The sequence below is a fragment of the Drosophila arizonae genome, chromosome 2 (genome assembly GCF_054131065.1).
Source record: "Drosophila arizonae isolate 15081-1271.41 chromosome 2, UAZ_ARI_1.0, whole genome shotgun sequence".
Taxonomy (NCBI): Eukaryota; Metazoa; Arthropoda; class Insecta; order Diptera; family Drosophilidae; genus Drosophila; species Drosophila arizonae.
The window spans coordinates 18,285,299-18,308,719 of NC_142922.1; the positions used below are offsets into that span (position 1 = coordinate 18,285,299).

The 23,421-nt window shown below is 39.5% G+C and overlaps 1 protein-coding gene across 4 annotated transcripts; it reads right to left on the reverse strand.

Annotated features, from left to right (window-relative positions):
* Positions 1–6,268: 6,268 nt before the first annotated feature.
* Positions 6,269–15,848, reverse strand: dpr4 (defective proboscis extension response 4). 4 transcript variants are annotated; one of them, XM_089468609.1, is made up of 7 exons: positions 13,074–14,734; positions 12,592–12,992; positions 12,313–12,509; positions 11,419–11,573; positions 9,048–9,258; positions 8,684–8,941; positions 6,269–7,781 (listed from the first exon to the last, which is right to left on the reverse strand). In XM_089468609.1, exons 3-7 carry the CDS (start codon positions 12,395–12,397, stop codon positions 7,504–7,506), a joined length of 987 nt encoding a protein of 328 aa, XP_089324735.1. In that variant the 5' UTR covers positions 12,398–12,509; positions 12,592–12,992; positions 13,074–14,734; the 3' UTR covers positions 6,269–7,503. The 4 variants fall into 4 exon arrangements, with proteins under 4 accessions (XP_089324735.1, XP_089324743.1, XP_017856336.1 ...); XM_089468617.1 differs by having other exon boundaries at positions 12,592–12,765; positions 12,830–14,734; XM_018000847.2 differs by lacking the exons at positions 12,592–12,992; positions 13,074–14,734 and adding an exon at positions 14,999–15,848.
* Positions 15,849–23,421: the final 7,573 nt, after the last annotated feature.

Here is a 23,421-nt window from a genome sequence, read left to right on the forward strand (position 1 = left end):
CAAAGTCTCCTCAGCCTCCCCACACAATAGCAAACACTTCTTAGGGGAGCAGTTCGGCCTGCCTCCACCTAGTCGCCAAGACAGCTGCTGCTGTTGCTGCTGCTCCTGCTGCTGCTCCTGCTGCTGCTGCTGTTGTTGCGGCTTTCAAACTACGCAGCTTAAAAAGGTTTGGGGCTACGGCGCAGTGCGGTGCCAGCAGCTGCCACCGCTAAGAACTTGAGCAAGATTCAAGGCTTTAGTATACCCTCTAATCAGCAATAAAATGGAAAGTGACTGAAGGCAAGATAAACAACTGCTTGAGGTATACACAAATAAATATGAGCACGATCCAGCTCAGCATATTAAGCAGGTGTGCAATAGCTATAGATTATTTGAGATATATATGTATGTATATATGTATATAGTATATTTATAGCCCAAGATCTTTGCATATATTGGACCTTTAGTCATGTAAATACTCATCCTATAATATACATTCATTGAAATATTTTACAATCGCCCTTACTCGCCTTTACGTATACTCATTTCGTCAGCACTTACAGGGTATTTCAAGTGCATGCTTTATTTTTATTGACTTATTTAATTTTGCTTGCAGCTTGTTTTGTTTTTGGTTTGCAGTTCTTATCTTATTATTTTGCTTATTGTGCTTCACTCATCGGTTTGGAATGCAATAAACTTCTAATTGGCCTTATTTGTGCGCTTTAAAGACTAAAGTTAATCCAACTGAAATATATAATTAAATTTCCATTAAGCTAAAGTTGGCTATCCAGTAAAGCAAGTACATTATTTTGAAGTGCTGCCCTTTGCCTCAATTGAATCATTGAATAATGGGTTAGAAGCATCTGAGAGAAGAAGTACTTGCTTAACTCTAGGATTTTCATTTATACATCAAATATAAACAATTTTATTTCGAACTGAAAATTAAGAAAAACATAATAATATTAATACTAATAATATAAAACAATCTCTCTCAGACTCACATAGCCCTCTTAGAAGCAACGATGGAGAATATCATATCGTAGTATGATGGATATTAATTTTTGTGACAGATCGATGGAAAATCTTCGATGCTTATACATATATATTCGGTACTCATGTTTTTTATTGAAATATATTATAGATTCTCTTCTACATTTTGCAAATAAATATTTATTTTTTATCAGTTGTGCAAAAGAAAATCTTTCAGGCTTGAATAACTAATGCAGTAATTTGGTTTATTCAGTTTGGGTCTCAAATTTCATAATTTCATAACGCGTCACAGTTGAACTGGTAGGTCGCTTGCTATGATTTTGCACCACCTTTTACAAAAAAGCCTTCATGGAATCCAATTCTAAGTTTCAAGATCCTTCACTTAGTAAATCAAAATGCTCTGAAACTTCTGTTGCTTAATTCAGCTTATCGAAAGGATAAGTGAGCCTGGCGGTAAATCAGAATGTCTGATACACTTCTTAACCAAGTTCTAATTCATTTGCAAGTATTTATCGATAATACATATAATGAAAAAAAAAAATTACGCACAAAAAATCAGTTCGAAAGGAAATACTTTCACTTCGAGTAGTTGTCAGAAGGGCCTAGCGATTAACTTGATTGCCACAAGCTGCTTACACACACACACACACACACACACACACACACACACACACACACACACAAACACACACAGTCACGCATGTTTCGTATGGTATCTCAAGTAATCTGATATCTGGCTTATTCAACTTTTGCCGGCTCGTGTATTGTGAGCTGTCTTAAAGCCTTGTTAACTGTCGCAATGGCTTTTGGCACATCCGTTGCTCACTTTCCATGCAATTGGCTTAAGCAATTTTCATTTGGTTGTGGTCTTAGCTGCTGCCAAATCCTTCTCTCGCACGTCTCCATTGTCTCTCTATGGGCGCCAACTCGTTTCAGAGCATTTCTTGCACATCCGATTAGCAATTTCCATGCACTTGCACAATTTCGATTTCTTTCACTCTCCTTCCGAATGCTGTTTCTCCCTTTGGTTGCTGTCTTAGCTAAGGCTCATCCACAACCCACCTTTTTATGACCATGCTCTAAGCTGTAACTCTTTACCAAACTCTTTGCCAATGGCCTCTGCTCTCCATGCACCGTCGCATGTCCCCTCTCCCAGGCTCTATGTCCTCTGCCGTCTGGCGTCTGTCGTCTCTCCACTCTCCTCTTTCCTCTCTCGTCTGTCGTCTGTCGTCTGTCGCCCCCTCATCCGTAAGTAGCTCAAGAAACATTATGCGCACATCCCACAAGCACTTTCCATGCGTTTAAACAATTTCCATTTTATTTCATTTTTCTAAATGCATATACCCAGCAAACGAGCTGCTTCCATGTGGGGTATATGCAACTAACAGACTTTTGATTCTGATGATAAGTTGAGATTTTTATTAAAATTATTATTTGCATATTATTAGTATATCCATTTCACTTAAATTTTTTTTACTCCATAATGTATATACTTGGTATTTTCTCATATTTTGTATTTAATTTGGAGTGTGACCTTGACTAGCTTCACTTGCAGACTTTATGACAAGTAAGTGCCTAACCCAGCTGAGTATTCCATTGACTAAAAGACGCCATAGGAACTCAAAGAATGTAGTATATAGAAACTTGAGCTTCCATTGAATACATCTTTGAAGCAATTATGCACTTAGTGCTTACAGGGTAAATAATACTACATATATACATACATATATACATATACTATATACACAGATATATGTATGTATACATCCTCAAAATTTGCTTATATACACTGCGTAGCCAATATTGCGGTTAGTTGCTCCACTGCCAAGTGGGTCTGTTGCTGTTGCTGCCGCTCAAAAGCCAGCAAATATGTTGGTATTTATGGAACTCGATGCAGGGCCAGAGCACCCGAAATGTGTCGAATCTTGTTGCTGCATTCTTGGCTGGCTTTTTGAAAAATGATGATAAAAATTTCATAAATATGCCCATTGCGACGTTCGTTATTCGTTTTATTCCATTCTAAGCCATTAACTTGGCCCAAACCTCGTGCGTTCTCTTTCTCAATGTCCAAATATATATATATATATATATATATATATATATATATATATATATATATATATATATATATATATATATATATATATATATATATATATGTGTGTGTACATATATATGGGAATATATCATAAAATATTTAATAGCTTTAAGTGTTTGCTGGCGCAGGGCGCAGCTTCAACTTCAGCTTCGGATTACCTTGGCCATTACGTAGTCGTGGCAACGCGCTGGCCATCATTTGTCTCCGTCTCAATGGTTGGCAGCAATATAATATTAAATTTTATAAAAATGGAAAAAAATAACAAAAATGAAATGCATCTACAAAGCAGAGAAATATCGATATATGAATATTCTGACCTATCCCTCAATAAATTTTGAAAGCAACGCATTGAATAAGACGTGATTTTCAGCTCACGCACACATAGAGAAACACGCACGCACCCATACACACATACAAGCACGCAAGGACACACTCATAAGCCACACCTAAGCATGGCCAAGGTTTGAGCCGGAGCTTGTGGTGCTTTGGGTTGGGCTTCTGGAGTCAAGCGGCTGCTGCTGTTTACTACTGCATGGCACGTACTTTGGATTTCTGCTACATTTGAACTTAATATTTTGTGTCTCTCAGTGAGTTTGCGAAAAATTTGCTCTCTTTGAGTCAGCAGAACTGTGGGCCCGGTGTGCGGCTGCGGCGGGTTGCGGACTTTCAGCCAGGGGAATTTCGCTCTGGCGTGCTAATGCCTTTTGGCTATCAATTGGCCATTATACGCTGGATTCTTGAACCCAGCCGCTCGCTATTCCGGTGCCCATCCGCTACATACCCATTACCAGTCTGTAATTCCGTTGTGATTTGGGATTAGGTCTGGACCTTGGCGCATGAACACGCTATAAAAATATCTTGGCCAGGGCAATTGAATAAATTGTGACCTTTACATTGATTCCGTTCGGTATTACCCTTCGACGCCCTGCCCCTACACACACACACACATACACACATACACACACACACTCTGCTCTCTCGAGTAAATAAGACTTGAAAAGCCATTTATTTCCTTTTGACTTCTGTACCCTTTTCTATTTTTATACCCTGAACCCATTGAAAATGGGAAATCAGGGTATAATGGTTTTGTTGAAATGTATGTAACAGGCAGAAGGAGGCGTGGCAGACCCCACAAAGTATATATATTCTTGATCAGGGCGACGAGCTGAGTCGATTTGGCCCTGTCCGTCTGTCTGTCTGTCCGTCTGTCCGTCTGTCCGTCCGTCCGTCTGTCCGTCTGTCCGTCTGTCCGTATGTTTGAACGCGTCGATTTCCGAAGATATAAAAGCTAGAGACTTAAATTTTTTTGTAAAATGTTCGTAATTACAGCGCGGATATCGAGTTTATCATTAAAAATCGATAACTCATCCCAATCTTTTTTTATCGATAAAAAAACCCTATCGAAAACCAGTTATAAAATTATATCTTCTACACCTTTATTGCTAGAGTCTCCAAATTTTTAATGTATGCTTATATGCAATTTATACAATTTCGGTTTTTGTTAAAATTAACCCCCCACCCTTAAATTCACCCCCTCACCCTCACTTTTGTAAAAAGCGTATTTCAAATACTAGAGACTTGTGCTTTGGCAATTACATGCATATCCATGTGATAATTATAATCTGAAAGTTTCGTGAAGATCGTACGTCCACAAAAAAAGTTATTAAACAATTAAGTTCTCATAGTAAGCGCACACTGCAGCCCATGCGTGTTTATGCGTGGGTGCTTGTGTGTGTATGTGTTTGTGTATGTGTGTATGTGTTTGTGTATGTGTGTGTGTATGTAAGTGTGTGTATGCGTGTGTGTGTATGTATGCCTGTGTGTGCGTACGTGCGTGTGAAAGACGCGAAAAATTATTGAAATAGCTAACACTCCAAGGGTTCAGGGGATCTCGTAGTCGAGCAGTCTCGACTAGAGCTTTCTTACTTGTTTCTTTATTTTTTGATTTCATTTTCTTGTTGTGCTCTGCTTTTTGTATTTTGTATTTGCCATCCCCCTTCCTCTCTCTCGCTTCTTCTTCTTCTCATTCTGTATTTTTCTGTGACTTCCCCTGCGGCACCGGCACGTAAGCTGCCAGAGAGTTTTATAAGTCCATTTGTGTGTTTGCTATTTTTAAATCGAAATATAAATAAATGGTCAGAGCTATGGCCAGCAATGTTTGTTGCTCTTATTTTTATTGTTATGGTAGCTGTTGACCCACACACACACACATACCCGCAGACACACACACACACATATGCAGTCGCGTACACACAAGCCGACCACAAGTTGGTCTATTAATACGCACAAATAAGCCGCTTAATTAGTCTTTCATTTCGGGTGCACTTCAGCCGCAAAAACTGTCGGCTTTTTGGGGGCGAACAGCATGCGCTATATATCGTATACATAATGAAGAGGATCGAACTGAAAAGGCGCGCCAAACTCGCGCATTTGGCTAGTTAATTAAATATTGACATAATAGGATAAATAATACGCTCCGTTTTTTGCTCGTTAGCATCGATCATTAGGCCGCAAATTAATGCCGCCTGGTACGCACACAAATTCCCGGCTTTAACTCAATTTGCCAATGCTACCTCTTAATATATTATTTAACTTGGCTAATAGTGCCATCTAGCACACATCTTGTTGCCAACTTACCTCCATTTGAAGCACACCCACAAAATTCACTTTGTGCAGTCAGCACAGCACAGCGGCTTAGCAAAACTAAGCGGCTTCCACTATTGAGTGTGAAATTTGTCGAGTTGAAATTTCCACGTGAGCGTGTATCGCCCGTAGAGCGGAGCTTAAACTCGGTTGAGTATAAACTCTTATGACGAGTGCACTTTGTAATTGCTCTGTGGCTAATAACAAAGGCGTTTTGATTGGCCCACGCGGCGCTGAGCACTTAAATACATTGGTGTGCGACACACACACACGCAGGTGAGTTGCTGTAGCTGCTACTGAGTGTATGTATCTCTCCATCTCACTCTCCCTGTTTCTTAGCGTTCATCTGAGGGCAGCTTTGCTCAAGAACATCCAAGGGTGTTCTCCCATATTGAATTTTCTTTTGCCCAAGCACCTAAAATCCAAACAGTTGCATTTATATTTTAACCATAACCATACTTTTATTATGGGAAAACATTATTCATTTAATTATTTTTATTTCTCTTTTTTTTTTTGTATTTAAACAGAAAACATTATTTATTTATTATATTTAATCAATTTTCTTTTTTTGTTTTTTTTTTTGTGATTTGAAAGTTGTCAACTTGGGGTCGTTTATACTTATCGCTTAAAAGTCTTATCAAGACCGCTTAAAATCGAGCACTAAATTTACAGTTATGAATCATCAATTTTATAATTATTTTACACGTTGATGGACTACATAGAGCTTGATGGCAGACAACCAGACAAGATCTTATAGATATACACAGATTTGAAATATTTGTAAATTTTCATTTCGTATTTTCCAAAAAAAAAAATAAATAAATAAATCATAATCAAAAAAACACTTAAATATCGTTATTATTGTGGTTCATTTTGCAGTAGGATTATCTTTTCATTTTTTTTCTTTTTGGTAATTCGTGTGCTTGTGTTATTATGCAATAGTTTTATTCAAATAATGAATGATGCAAGCCGATAAACAACAAATATTTATACTATATACACAGTAGCTGGCCGCACGATTCATTACATTTATTATTTCAGTATTAATTTTGCTATTATGCCTAAATCCAAAAGGGAAATCAAAATTAAATTGCGTGTAATTTGGCTGGACTTTGCTGTGAGCTGTATTGTTATACATATATGTATCTTTACTATATATTATGACAAAGAATTACAGGTGAGTTTTGTATACAAAAGTCGCACAAAAGCTGAGCTGGAACATAAAACGCTTTTAACTCAAATTTGCAAAGTTTTTACTGCACACTTCATGGTGCGCGCTCGAACAAGTTTTTCTTTTCTCTTTTGTTGTTTTTTTTTTTTTTTTTTCATTTTTCGTTCATATTTTATTTTGTTGCAACATAAACTTGTATTTCCAACATTGTTTATGTATTAATTCTTAGCAAGCTGCATCAGAAAAGTAATAATGGAAATTGTTTTCTATATTTGCCAAAATTAAAAATGAAAAGACTTTCGTTTCTGGATTATATGCAATGGATGAATGCAATCTTAGAGCTTAGCTTCGGGCTTATTCGTTTTAAAAATGTTGCATCTTAATACTTTTTTAAGTCAACTTGACTGGCATATCGTATTTGGATTTCTTAAAGATAATACTCGTTAAAGGACTTTTGCATTATGTACACACCTTTTCAGTTGATGAACCGCATCGAGCTGCTAGCACACACATACACACACATTAAATGCATCATCATTAACACTAAACAGAAGATAAGTGCAACTGCCCCAACTAGGCCGGGGCTGCTGTCATTCAGCGCGCCGCAACAGCTGCTCCACCATCAGCTCAGGCTCCAACTTCTGCTCCAGCACCATTTGGCAAGCGCCGCCGGCAACAGTGCGGTTGATGCCACAAAGCAACCGCCGCTGCTCCAGTTCCAGTTCCAGTTCCAGTTTAAGTTCCAGTTCCATGTGACAGCCACCGCAGCTGTCGTCGTTGTGATGGCTAGTAAAGGCACTGGGCTCCACATCGAGCGCAAGGAGCTGGCGCTGCTGTTGCCATGCTGCATCGCAGCCGGATGCTCGCCGTTTATGACGTGCACCACCACCGAGGCGGAGTCTGGTTCAGCATAAGATGAGGACATAAAGTAAAACACACAAAGATGCTGTTAAAGGAGAGTGCAACGCAAGGACGGGAGGCGTGAGAGCATGAATGACGCCTGGTGGTAACACTTCCCCACGATGTCTATGTGCTAAAAAATCTATTTTCATAACGTGTTCGTGCCTAGAGCAACACAAGAGAGGGCAAATATGGCCCTGCATAGTCTCTATATCGCTCACTTAACTTACAATAAGCTGATGAATCTAATTTGTTGAGCTGACAAAATAAGACTTCAACTAAATGCAATCTGTGACAATTTTCTTGCAACTCAGCACGAGATAATGCGAGTCAAAGTTAGCTCATATGAGAATGCTTAACACGAAAGAAAACAACTTCGAAGCAGGCAAATTTATCTCAGATATCAGGACATTGAACAGATGGCAAAGCGCGAATCAAAACTCACACGACTCAACAAGGTATAATACGACTTAAGCCCGACTCGACACGAATGCCACACATATGAAAAGCGAGCAGAATGTAACCTGAGCACGACCTTTGCACGTACCCATCTTTATGTTTGTGACCTGCCATAAAAAAACGACACGTGCGCATCTCTAGGGAGCGAGGGTGGCGAGGTGACACGAGGTGGCTGTGCTGCTTGTGTTGGTTGTGCTGGAAATGCCGTTGGCAAGCGACGTCACATTAATTGCCAGCGGGCATAGAACGAGACTTGCAACTGACACACAGACACTCAGACAGGCGGATAAGGACGTTGGTGCTAAACTAGATGAAGATGAAGATGTTGAAAACGAGGAGAGCCAGAAACGGGCACAAAGATAGAGAGAGGAGGAAGAATGAGAGGGAGAGGACAGCGTGGGTAGGGAAATGACAGTCACCGCAGCTTGGCGGAGACAACTCACCTGAGCTACTTGGCGAGCACGTGTAGTTGCCGGAATCGGCGGACGTGGCCTTGGCTATCAGCAGCTTGCTGGTCCGCGTCGAGCGCTCGGTGATGACATTAATGCCCCCGCGCTGCGAATAATTCATGACCCGCTTGCCTTTATACCAGTAGATAAACGACGGCGGCACCGGCGACTGCATCGCCAGGCAGGTGAGATTAATGTCGCTGCCGCTCTTGATGAACAGCTCCGCATTGCCAAGAATTTTAGCGCGCGACACTGTAAAAAACCGCACAATACAAATAATTGCTCCCATGCTTAAAAGTAAAGGGCTCACACACACACACACACACACACACACACACACACCCGCATAGCTACTTACCCACAACATTCAAGCGAAAGCCTTGACTGATTTTCGGCTCTGTGGATACCTGGCACTCGTAGGTGCCAGAGTCCCGTGGCTGGGGCGAAGATATGCGCAACGTCCACTCGTCGGAGCCTTCCGAGTGCAGCGACTGAAAGCGCTGATCGTTCGTATAGGTCAATATGCCCACGGTTAAAATATGCAGGTCCCGCTTGCGTATCCATGACACCTGCACAGGAAAGGAAGCAGAGGAAATAAAGGAAGCGCCCACGAAATGAAAACTCATTTAACATTCAAACAAAAGGCAATTCAAAATTGTAAGCGCTATTGAATCCAGCTTGAGCTAAGCCGATTATTCATATAATGTTGTCTTATATATATACGTATAATTAACTGTTCACAGACTCCGGCACTTAAGCTTCCTGTGGGGTTGCTCGTACTATTTTTTACCTCTATTTAAAAGGGAGATTAAGTAAATCGTTAATTAATGGCTACGAAAGAGTGGAGTGCTCTAAGGAAACTCGCTAGGAAAAATATATGTGTATAGTTCCCTATTTAAATACCAACTAAGGACCTTTTTATAAGCTTGCAAATATATATATGTACATAGCTTTTGCAGTCAAAGATGATTTGCAAACAGAATAAACAATCTGGGTACAAAATAATTATTTTGAGTTGCTACTTATGCAAACTTTAGGGCCTTACAAACGCGACTTCAATCCCGACAACTTAAGACCCCTATGAGCTGAGGGGCTCTATAACTAAACTCAGCCAATTACCCCAAACTAAATCAAAGGGAAAATGTTGCGACCTGTGCTTCCATTTGTTTTAACTGAAACTCAACAAATTGAATTTAAGCCATAGTTTCAAGTTCCTTAAACCGATTTCAACTTTTGCAACTTTGGAAAAGGAAACAAAAAATTCAAAACTTTGTACATTTGTTTTAACCCCTTTTACTGAATGCAAAAAATTAAACTGACAACTAAAATAAACGTCAGGAGCGAAAGGAAAAAATATAAGTCTTGTTGGCAAATGTTGCCCAGCAATTGTGAATAGTCATAAGCCATTGTGAATACATTCATGAACATTGCAAATTGACATTTGTTTTAATTAAGAAATTTAATAGAACATTTATGAATGTGAACTATTATGGAGCAACCAAAAGAAAATTTAAGCGTACCGTAATTGCTTTTTGGTACTATGAAATAATTAATAAGACTTTTCCTATAGCCCTTTTTAATTTAAACATGGGGAATATGGGAACAGTGTTTGCGAAGTTCTCTAAAATAAACTGTTTAATTGGCATTTCATTTGGAATTATTTGTTTAAAAACACTTTTTGGTATACCTAACTCCTCTTTAAGTGACAGCACATTTAATCTTTGTCAGCAACTGTACTTTCTTGTGTTTTCTATCTCTGATCGCAGCTGTGATTGACACGCAGTTGTGTGCGCTCGCCTCCAATTAGCTGCATATAAGACGTGACAATGCGTTTGTCTTTGTCGAGGATTAGAAACGCGTTGTCAACTAGCTGAATGGTTGAATAGCTGACTCGCTGACTAACTAGCTGTATAGCTGAATAACTGAATGGCTGAATGACTGGCTGATTGTCTGTCAGACTCGGTTTGTCTTGCAGTTCGAAGCGTTAATTACTCAATTCAACTGTCTGGGCGCAAAGTTGGCCCACACACACAGAACGCACTCGCTGACAGCGCTGTCGTTGGGGTCAAAGGGCAGCGGGGCAACGGGCCAACGGAGCGGAGGTGAGCGGGTCGGGACAAAACACGGACAGCACAAAATTTATTACACCGCATAATTGCACAGCCACAGCGCTTTTGAGGTAGCAACCAATGTGGTAGCAGCAGGAGGCGTGGCTGGATGAGGTTAGCTGGAGGAAGCGCCTGTTGTTGCATTTGCTAACAAATCGCTGAGAGCGGAAGCGAAGCCGTGTTACAAATGCGCGAACCAGAGCAAGAAACAACGGAAGAACAAACCAACAAGCGAGGCAGCAAAACAGAGCGACAGAGAAAGGCACAAAGAAAAAGAGTGCGTGTTAGGCAGAAAGAGAAAGAAAGAGTACTGGTTACTTCAAATGAGCGAGACGGGTATAGTCAGTCAACAGAGTTAGGGCTGTTGGCTGTGGGCTGGGTGGGGACTGGGGGCTGCGGTGGTTAGACCACCAACTTTATGGCGTAATCTTTTAAAAGTAATCTACAAATCTGCCAGGCGCTCGCCGCAGGTCGTTTGTCTGCCCTGTCCCTGTCCCTCTGTAGGCGCGGTCCCTGTCCCACAGTCTGTGCGCCATGCATACATATATAATGTTTGGCTTTGACTCTGGGCGCATTTTAATTGCGTGCCCCTGGCTTGACCCCAAACATCGTTCAACTTACCGCCCGGTCGCCCAGATTCCGCACGCGGCAATGCAGCAGCGCCGCCTGCCCCACGGTCGCCGTGACCTCGCGTCGTGAGGAGTTATCAAAATACGGCTGGGAGTAGGGGGTTTCCCAGTAATGTGGAGGCACTTCGCTGATGACCAGGCCGCTCTCTGTGTGGTAATAAAAATAACAAGAAAAATAATTAAGAAGGCTGTCGTTAAAAAGAAAACGACGGCGCCATACTCTGTGCACAAAGCAAACTGTCGAGGTGCCGGAAAGTATGCTACGCTTTTTTCCATACCCAAAGCCATTTGCTATTTGCTATTCAGTTCGCTGCCAAAATGAAATTTCTAATGGGCCACAGCAAAATTGTCAAGCTAAGCCGAAAATCACTTAACAGCCTTGTTAAGCAAAGCCCATAAAGCATTTGGCAAATTCTTTTATTATCCTGTGCCTCTCAACCTGTGACGGTGTCTTTCAAACTGCAGCTAATATAGATTTATGCGATTTGCGTGAGCGCGCGAGTGCGTGCGGGCGAAAGGTTATTAGCTTTGCATTCAAACGAGGAAATTAGTAAGCCAACAAAACATGTTTCGTGACCCTAGCCCTGCAAAGGTTGTGAATCACTTGTGAACCGCAAAGGGGCGTGCCCCGCCATATTTAACACTTTATCTGATCTAAAGTTCGACAAATACAAAAACAAATACATGCAGCTGAACAAACTGACTTCACTAGCCAATCGACACTTTGCGCTGTGTGCACAGAGTATATATGGATATATATAAGTATATATATGTATATGTATATGTATATGTATGTGTATAACAAATAAACAGCAGTATTATGAGCTCATGCTACTTCGTGTCGATTTAAATGCCATGTCACTGGCATCTTGATCCTGAAACTTACCAAACAGCAGCAGCAGCAGCCACAGTTGTGAAAGCCAAAGCACTCGGAGGGTGGGGCCCCAACTGAATTTCATGTCCTGCGACATAATTCACGTTGATCGATGAACTCTGGCAGCTGATTTTCCTTTGCTTTATTAGTGTTGCTGTCTGCTCTGACCTTTAATGTGGCTTTAACAACGAGACCTAAGCTGTACGAGTCTGGAAGAAGAATACAAAATAAATTGTTGACTTGCCATTACAATATGTACTAAGGACTCTAAGTATGTAATACTTAACTCACTGAATATCACATGTATTATATTTATGGCATCAATGAATATGTAGGGATTAGAGATTATATTTATGGGGGTTTCTGGCGCGAAAATGGTTCAGTTGGTCAGCCACACATTTACTTAATTTAATGCACTTTATATCAGTCTCCCGAAATGTCATCAATAATTCTAAGCTCTCATGTCTATAAACGCCCATATACTATTATTAACACAATTCATTTGATTCGAAAACAATAAATGGATTACATTTGCATGACATCGCACCAGTGGATCATGGAATAGACCACGCAAAATTAGCAATATGCTTGATTATCTTTAAAATGAGGGCTCAAATGATATTTGAGTGCTTTTTAAGGCATTTCATTTGATTAGCTAAAGGCACACAATTTGCAATACGCAGCGTCAAGAGCTATAAAAATGGCTGAGCTATAAACTTGGGACAGCTCTGAAAAGTAGACTACATAAAAATATAAAACAAAAATAAACGAACCTTTTCTGGATTTTGGTTTCAATTTCGACTTATTTGAAAAATTATGCAAATGTTTTCTATTTTAGATATCTCTCCTTACTTTTAAATTAATAAATATTTTATAATAGACATGGAAGATTCTCGGAATAGAATCGGGAAGAAAATACATTTTAATAAAAAAAAAAAAAAAAACATTTTATATTATGAAATTCCCAGAAACCCACATTAAATTTAAACGTAAAATTCTATGGTAAACCAGATTGAGCAAATTAATAATGGGCTATTTGAAATGCTTTTAATCTCAAATTAGATAGCTTGTGAACAGTAAATGCTAATAACAGAGTACACGTTGCCGATGCTAAATCCCCTTTATCGAATTTCGAATTTGTAACTTGAATATCCTTCACACACATTTCGAAAGCCAGATTGAATTAGAAATGAATTTGTGAATGTTCCCCAATTCCAGGGCAATTGAATAAACGAGGGCTACTCGAGCTCCAGCTGGAGCTGGGCCGCAGCCAGTGCTTAATAGAATAATTTATTGTAATTACTATTTCGGGGAGTTGCATGGTTCAGCGTACGGCTCTTAGATAAACGAGCCAGCTTTATCACCAAGTTAGTGCTTATTTATACGCTTTAATACTCATTTCTCCAGCGGGCAAGTACTCGTAATATTCAGTGTATTTGTTATAAATTACGTGTACAATTTATGATGGAATATTATGGCCTTATAGCTCTTTCGCTCAACCATTGTGAGCTAAGCGAACAGCCAAATAATTTTTTTTCTCCAGCTGCGACGGTGCAAGTGGAGAACGCAGAAGTACTAAAGTTCCATGAAAATATATTTACCACGGGAAAATATTCATAATCCGGGGCCATTACTCAAAACTGAATATATATGTGAATATACGTTTGTATGTATGCAGACACACACACACATATATATATATTTGTTGTCAGTCCAATTAGCTGCGTGACTCGGGTCAAGGGGTTCGTGTGGCCCGCTATTTGTTTTGGTCAGAGCCCCGCTTAAAATATATATATTTACGAGCCTCAGTGTATCTGTGGGTGTGTGTGGGTGTATTTGTATTTATGTGTTTGCGCCTCTGACCGCTGTCCCTTTTTTGCATGAGCATTTTGCGCTGCTATTATAAAGAATTATCGCCCGAGGCCTGAATCGTCAGTTTTCCATGGAAATCAAACAAACAAACGTCAGGTCCGGACAGCCGCTAAGCTACAATTCTGAACGGCATTTGAAAACCGCATATCTGTCAATGTCACACACAAAAGGGAGCTCTTTACAATCTAGACACCATATGGTGTAGAATTTTTTCAAAATATTCACAGCCATTATTTCTTTAAAAGTCGTGTATTATCCATTTTATGTTTTCTTTCTGCTAGCTCTCTAGATGTGCTTTGATGATCCTCTAAAGAAATTGCGAGCTGTATTATCTTCTTTAGGCATAAAAGACTGTATATTATATAAAATATCAAATTATACATTTCTGATTTATTTATTTTTTTTTTTTATGTATATATTTTTTAAAAAACATCCGAGCTTCTATTTGCTCTATTATAGCTCTTGAGTCCTATTTTCTTCTTACGTTTAGTTTTTTAAATATGTATATTTTAAAAATAACTTTTAATCAAAAGAATATTATATCATAGTAACAATTTATATTATAAATTAAATTATAATATATATTTTTTTATAATATATATATTTTTACTATAATATAATATTTTTTTGATTAAAAGTTTCTCGATATTATCAAGTACATTTTATTTAAACTCCTCTTTATTCAATAAAACGTATTAGTAAGTATGTTCTATATATTTCCAACCATTAATTAAAACGTGTTTTAAATTGAATCAGGTGTTATTATTATTTTTTTTTATTTTTTTTTTTTTTTTTTTTTTTAATGAAATATCTGGAAATAAATTACCTTTAAGCACCTGATCTTTGGATATTCCTGGCATTGCTTTTGTCCCGGTGCCATTTTCCAGCCCAATTCAGAATTCTATTTTTTGTGTAGAGTTGATTTATTTTGGCAATCGATTGCGCAATGCGGAATAATTACTGGAAACTCGACGTTTACGTGTGCACACATTTCCCGCTTCAATTGCCGCTCATTTGGACTGGCATTGTTGCTTTCTCCGGCTCAGCGTTTGTGTTTTTCTGCTTTTATTATTCGGTTGCTTTTTTATAAATATGTATTTTCTCTGGCAATAGTCTGGACTACCAAATATTTCCGTTTAGCACTCGACCAACGACAATCAGCACGGACGCGAATTCGCGCGGGGAGCGGTGAGTGGAGAGCGGCGGGCAGGGAGCGGGGAACAGAGACGGAGAGACGAGGTGAGCGACGACAACGTTGCCTTTGTGTTATTTTATTTGTATGTATATGTATGCATGGGCATATTAGGTACAGCTCTATAGGTATGCCATATAAGCACTGCACACACCGATACAATCACTCACAATCTCACTCGCACACACACACACACTCACAACACACACACGCGCGCGTGAGCTTCGCATTTTTGTGTATCCGTCTCGTACGTGATGAACGTTCGTGTTCTTATTGTTGTTGTTGGTTCGACTGGGGATACAGTTATTAAATAGCCGTTGTTGTACTTTATTTTTCTTTATGCTTAAGCTGTTTTTTTTTCCCTCTCTCTTCTTATTTGTTTTATTTTAAATGTGCCACAATGTAAGCTACGAATGCAACGACCGTGCGTAAGCGTGCATCCTAGCGGCAGGATTCACGTATTGGAACTGATTCATCAGACAGGCAAGCAGCCAGCGCGTGTCGTTGTCTACCTTGGCCGAGAGCAACAAACAGCCGAATGCGAGCCGAAGCATCGTTCACGAGCGCCGCTGACGCCGAGAGCGAACAGCGCAGTCGCGTCGCGCACAAACGAGAGATTGTGAGAGAGACAGAGAGAGAGAGTGAGAGGATGAAACTTTAATTTGCGTTTTTCTTTACATTTTTAATAAGCACCAAAGTGGACAAAAAAAACACATTTCGCCCAACTTTAAAGCTCCGGCAAAGGGGTTGACTTTGTTGCAGGTGGTAAAGCGAGCAAGGGATAGGGGGAGAGAGAAAGAGAGATAGATAGACGGAGAGAGCATTGAAATAGAGAGTGTGTGGCCACGATTCTAAGGTTAACTGGGTTATTAGCACAACCTGCCTCAACTCGACTCAATTCGTCCCGTCGCGACGTCGCATCACATCGCATCGGATCGCATCGCATCGCATGGCGTCGGCTGGGCTGGTACTCGGAATGCGGACCCGAGCGCAACGTGCTCAATAGTCACGTACAAATGAATATTCGCCGTATACATGTCTTCGTTTTGGCATATTAATATAGTCGACATTTGGGGGCTTTGCAACGCACATGAATGATTTACGCTAGCCCACAGAAATGTGATTTTTACCGCAATATGTAGGTATGCAAGGCCCGCCGACGCGTCCCCCGACCCATGTCCTCGTCGCATGCGACAAAAACAATTGAACAGACAGTTATAGGCCAATTTGAGTTTATGTACACGCGTCGCAGTCATGAAAGATTTGTGAGGCCATTCCGACACCTGCCCCTCCTCTGCCCCTAGCAAGCACCTGCAATGCACAGGTGGCGCTTCTGCTGCTGCGGTCTCCTCGGCCTACCGTGTCAAATGTTGCGTGTTATTGCCTGCAAATGTTACTGTCGAAAGCGTATCCTCGTAGCCTCCTACACCCGCAACGAGCCGTCCAAAACATACCCGCACAACATGGCCGGACAGCTGAGGGACGCGATGAGCGCTTGGCTTTGCGTCTGAGCCAAGCTGGGGTCGGCCCTCGCCGGCCTGAAGGGCAGGGCAAGTCGGCGGGGCATTTCAACGGCCGGGGCTTACAGCCTAATAAATAAAGTGCCCAAATTTTCGGTCGAGAGTGCTTGACTAGAAAAACGCTCGGTACGCGGCGGCTGAATGTAAATTTTTGCTTTTGGGCAGAACAATGCATAAATGCCAAAGTGCGACACCTAGCGGACAATGAGGGCACTCAAGCGTTTCAAGCTCGCAGTTTCATTGCGAATTTCCTAAGCTGAATAGAATATATTAATATAAATATATAGATGGCTATATATAGGACTAATAAGCAAATATATATAAATATACATATATCAATTTAAATAAAAGTATATGTATATATATAGAGGGAGTGGGAAAGGGAGAGAGAGAGAGATAGGACAAAAACTGCTGTTTACAAAAGCAACTATTTTTGGCATTTTTGATTGTTGTGGCCACTGCGTAAATAAAAATGTTTTCTACACACATTATCAACTTTGATGTCGCAGATAGGTGCTTTAGATGTGGTCAACAGTTCGTAAAGAATAAAAGAAAATAAATGTTTGCAACTTACACAGCTTTGCTTGCTTGACAAGCCCTGGCCAGTCCATAAGGAATTTAGTTTAATCTGACTACATGCCAAGCTTTCTATAGCGTCTTATGCTAAGCTACACCTCAAGCCATCTGTGTGTTGTTGTATTGTTTTCTTTTCATATTCTTTTCTTCTTTTTTCAGATATAATACAAGAAATCAAGACATCTAATCCACGAGGTTTTCCACCAACAAGTTTGGTTGATTATGTTCATTTTCTTGGTATTTGCGTGATAGTTGCCAAAATCTAAGTTTTCAAAAGTTTTCCTAGAAGCCTTGACGCCTTCATAAGTTTGTTAAACTTTATATACGAAGCATTGTATGAAACTTAATGTATGTGCATATGGATTATTTGTCAAAGTATGTATGACTCTTCATATGTACGTATCGTAGGGTGACAAATATATTTTACTTCTAAGATAACTTAATTAGCTATGCTCTCAAAAAAATGTTGTTTCAATCTATAAATGCAAATATATATGTTATAAATCCTTATATGAAATAGGCAATGAATAAAATCATTAAGAACTACAATTCGAAAAAATTTCAAATGAAACTCTTCATTGAAATTCCCAAGATAGTAAGATAATAAAAGCGACTGTCTTAATTGCCTGGAGCAGAAGAACATAGTTGATCAATTTTAGATATTAGATTTGTACATGGAACATATACATATCTATTCGCCTAATTTTTGAGATTTATTGTAGTAAAATCATTTAATTAAGAAATTAAAATGCAGACAGGGATTCTACCACTTTTCTCCCAGAAAACTTAATCTTGCTTTACATAGAAAGAGCGTGCGCCGCATGCCTTTTAGCTCTGGTGGGTGTCTGAAATATATTAGGTGTATAACGGTGCTTAAGTGTCTGTCATTGAGCGAATCAAATTAGTGAAGCAATCTATAGCTGCTCCCCCCACCCACGGCTCCCTATCACATTCCAATTGCTGCAGAACCTATGGGCGATGCTATCTGCGCACCTTTTTGCAAGTAAATTTATTGTTGCCAATTAATTTGTTAAAATTAGTGGAGCAGGCGCACGTCTCGAGGCCCGAGGCTCGAGCGTGGCGGCAGCCAGCCTAGCTAGTTTCCGCAGTGCACAGCCAAGTGCCCGCGGGTGGGGGCGGAGTGTGGAGCCGTCAACTGCTTATCGATAAGCAAAGGCGCAAAGGACGACGGCTCTAGGAGCAAATTGTTTGGCTCGTCTTTTGTATTGCTCGCAAATGTATGCCACGTACACGTATTTATCCATTGCTTAGCTCTGCCGCTCAGCTTTAGGCGCCATATATTGAGCAAGCCACTGCTCCAGATACTAGGGCCCTTCGCTCTCGCTGCACCCCAGCCCCCCTTTTGTCCACCCCGCCCCTCTACCGCTGCTGGTGCTGCTGCTGAGTTGCGTCTCTTGCGGCTGGCGCGTCTTGTGCCTTGCATGAATGCTAAATTAATTTCAAATGAATACAAATGGCTTTTCGCTTTTAAGACCAGGCCAGAAGCACAGCACAGCACAGCAGAGCACAGCAAATTTACACACGCACACCAAGTGCACAAACATACACACACACACACGCGTAAAGAGAGTCGCTTACGTTGTCTGTTTTACATTTCGCTGTGTTTTTCGCTCAGTTTTCAACATTTGAAATAACTCTTAGGCCCCGACGGCTGCTGACTCACTGGCTCAGCCTTTTTATGGGCCCGCATGTCGGCACAGCCACGTTTATCAGATGCACCGTTGTAAATTTACAACTAGCCACGGCACAGCCGGACCCGTTAATTCAATTCAGCGTAACTCTGAAATTCGCTTGCGCCTATATGTCTAGAAGGACCCTTCCCTCAAGCCCCACACCACCAATTGGCCAAGCTACCAAAAAGCGGCAAGTGGCAATGGCTATTACCCAATAACTAGAAAACGCGGCTAATCGCGTGAATAGTTTTGGGGGCGGCGTAATTGATGTTTACAGCACAGCGAGGGTTGGTCAAAGGAGTGCGAATGGATGGGTGGGGCAGCAACACGAAACGTTGCGTCGCTCACAGTTCGTGAATTAAAATTTCGTACCCAGCTTTTTGGGGCACCTGTCCAAATGCACCGCGCTGCAGTCATTGCTGCTGTTGTTGCTTGTATTCCACTTGACGTGGGGCTGGGGCTGCAGCTAGACTCTCGCGACCAGAAGTTGCTTTCAACGATACCCTGATTTAATGCATTTCATTGAGCAGCGATAGCAATGGGCGGTAGCACCAATGGCGGCCACTCAGTCACTTTGCATTCATTATTCAATTTGAGGTGGATTTAGATGTGCAGCCCGATTGGGGCATCAGCCGTGGCCATAGTCGTAACGTCTATGCTTATTGATGGCTGTACATTACACACACACACACACTAACAAAGTAAAAGTATACATAGGAAGGATACGTTGAAAAGGGAGAGTGTAACAGAGAATATAGAATATAGAATATAGAATATAGAATATAGAATATAGAATATAGAATATAGAATATAGAATATAGAATAGAATATAGAATATAGAATATAGAATATAGAATATAGAATATAGATATAGAATATAGAATATAGAATATAGAATATAGAATATAGAATATAGAATATAGAATATAGAATATAGAATATAGAATATAGAATATAGAATATAGAATATAGAATATAGAATATAGAATATAGAATATAGAATATAGAATATAGAATATAGAATATAGAATATAGAATATAGAATATAGAATATAGAATATAGAATATAGAATATAGAATATAGACTATAGAATATAGAATATAGAATATAGACTATAGAATATAGAATATAGAATATAGAATATAGAATATAGAATATAGAATATAGAATATAGAATATAGAATATAGAATATAGAATATAGAATATAGAATATAGAATATAGAATATAGAATATAGAATATAGAATATAGAATATAGAATATAGAATATAGAATAGATATAGAATATAGAATATAGAATATAGAATATAGAATATAGAATATAGAATATAGAATATAGAATATAGAATATAGAATATAGAATATAGAATATAGCATATAGAATATAGAATATAGAATATAAGTTACATTTTAGCTTAGTGCATAAGCACTTATCAAAGGTGTTTATAGACTTTAAATAACGTCGAAACCATATCAAAGGGAATAGCTAACCTGTATTCCTTTGACCTTTGACATACAAATCAACAATTCCTTTTATAGTTGTCTTGAAATGTCACCCATTCACTTGTCTTAATATGTGTGTGTGTGTGTGTGTGTGTGTGTGTGTGTGTGTACGTGTACGAGTCGCATCGCATAACATCGCATCGCATCGCATTGATTCAGTTGCCATTAAACTCACCTTCAGCTGGTCTGGATGTTGCTCAAGGTTGCTGAAATGCTCTCAGACATTTGCTCAAGCTCTTGCGATTCATATCGATTTTCATGTCTGATTTTCTAGGACTATCCAATTCGATTTGCATAGAGAAGCGAGCCATCTAATGGCAGTAATTCATTTGGGAAAATATTTCCGAGTAGACCCCTAATAGGATCAGCGCTGTCTATCCGCAAATAACGACGGCTCAATGTAAATTTCCGATTAAAGTGAAGGGGCGCACTAAACGCAGAATATTAAAACCCACTCTTAATTTTATTGCCGTGAGTACTTAAGCATGAGTGAATGCAGCATTCAATCATTCCAATTATCTTTCTGTATTGGCCATCAAGAGCATTAAAAACAAAGTACTACAAAGTTAAAATGAGGTTAAATGCGATGCTTTCACGCTGTCAGCCCAGATATCATTGCGATTTATGGACCCACATTTTGCTTCTCAATTGAAATTTTATATTTTATTATTTACTAGAGACGACATTACATACGTGCCACCTGCTAGGTAATGCACGCAATGTATTTACACTTCCATTCCACTCGCTCACTCACAGTCCGTCTCTATCTGTCTCTCTCGCTGTTATGTACCCTCTGGTCACGGTCTCTCTTGCGCTCCGCAACAATATAAGTCGGAGGATAACGCTCACACAGTCATACATAGTAAATGTGCAAATGTACTCCAGCTCTGACATCTTTAATATAGCTCGAGAAAACTTTTGTGTCCTGTTTTGTGTCACATCTTTACCCTTTACTGGCAGCTCTATCAGGTGTATTTTTAATCAGATGACCTGATAGAAAGCCTTGACATGTTCTATAATTAGATGTATAAATTGCGAATATCGAGTATGTGACTTGTGGGCTTCCATGACTGCAAGGGAATTCTTCCTTTTAAATGTTCCAATTAACACGATTAATAATAAATAAATGATTTGTTTTTCTTATTTTAATTGTGGAGCTCAAACCGCAACTTGCGATGATAATTGCATTTCTGTGTATGCCATTGGGTGTGTGATTTATATAAAATCTTAGAGCAACATCCCTTAACGATTATTTGATTTGTTTTCGGCCCTGGAAGTGGGCTCACAAACTACTTAAATGTCACATGGTCAGTTAAACTTTAGCATTGCTTTTCCGCTTTATAATGATTTATGTTATGGCCAAACAAAGAAATCTGCATACGCAACAAGAATACATATATAATAATTAATGACACATATATATGTATATTGCGACATAAGTGTGGGTGTGTGTGGGTGTGCGTGTGTGTATGTGTCGTATAAATATTTACATACATATATTTCCATTCGACTTTGTAGCACTCGCATCCTTTTTCCACTTGAGCTTAACTGCCCAACACTGAATTGAATTCCCTGCCTCCATCTATTTAACCCACGGGAGCATTTACAGAGACCACATACACATACACATACGACGTTTGGAGCGAACGGACTTTTTGTCTGTGTCTCGTTTTAGACTTGAGCATTGAGCATCTGATATGCATCAAATATAACTCAATTGTCGGACTGTTGGGCTCTTTGGTGCTGAATAACCAGGAAATGCTGGCGACTTACGCCAAACTTGGGCCCCTGCCCACTCCTTTGGCAGCCGCCTCAATCTACGCCCTTCAGCTTGCAGCCTTGGCTCTTCCTCGTGGCTCTCTATCTCTCCATCCTCATCTATATTTATATGTGTGTGCGCCCTCTCTCTAGCCCACCACAATCTCATCCTGAAATTTTCCATTCATTTTCGCAAGTGGCTACGGATTTGCTTTTTGTACTCTGCGTGAATTCAAATGAGCCAAGAGGGTATATTAGCGCGGCATATTACTAATAGTTTATCGATTTTTATATAATTAGGACATACAATTTTATAAGTAACTGTCTTAATACAAAGCTGGAAATATATAGGGATTTAATATTATTTCTAGATTTTTTTGTTGCTTAAGAAATTTCATAGCCTCTGAATAATATGAATACTTATGCCTTAATATATATATTTATTATATATGTATATTTATCCACGTTTCGGAAAAATTTGCAGCCAAAAAATATCTAAAATATGTATTAAAAATATTAAAAATTAAGTATACGCATAGTTGAGCGTATATATTGATAGTTTCCGTTTTGTATGTATTTATGATCCGTCTCTATAAATGTATCAATGCAATGCCCTTTGCTTTCCATACACAGAGTATATATTTAACATTTTCACTTGTTATATTGCCATTCCGGTGTCGCTTAACCAAACTCAGCTCTGAAGCACAAACAAATGCTGCGTTTTGTTTATTTACATAAGTATATAGCCAGACAGAGAGACATATATAGATGTACACATACATATGTATATATATAACATACACTTAAGTGTACACAGTATATACAACATTTAGGACTGTCTGTCTCTTGAAGATATTTGGCTAAAGGCTTTTAGGACCGGCTTGCCGTTAGTTGGCGCTTCAAGCGAACATAAAAATGCCCTTAAAAGCCGGCAGAGCGACACAGAGACACAAGACAGAAAACAAGAAAGTGGAAAAATAAAAACAGGAAAAAAATACGAAAACG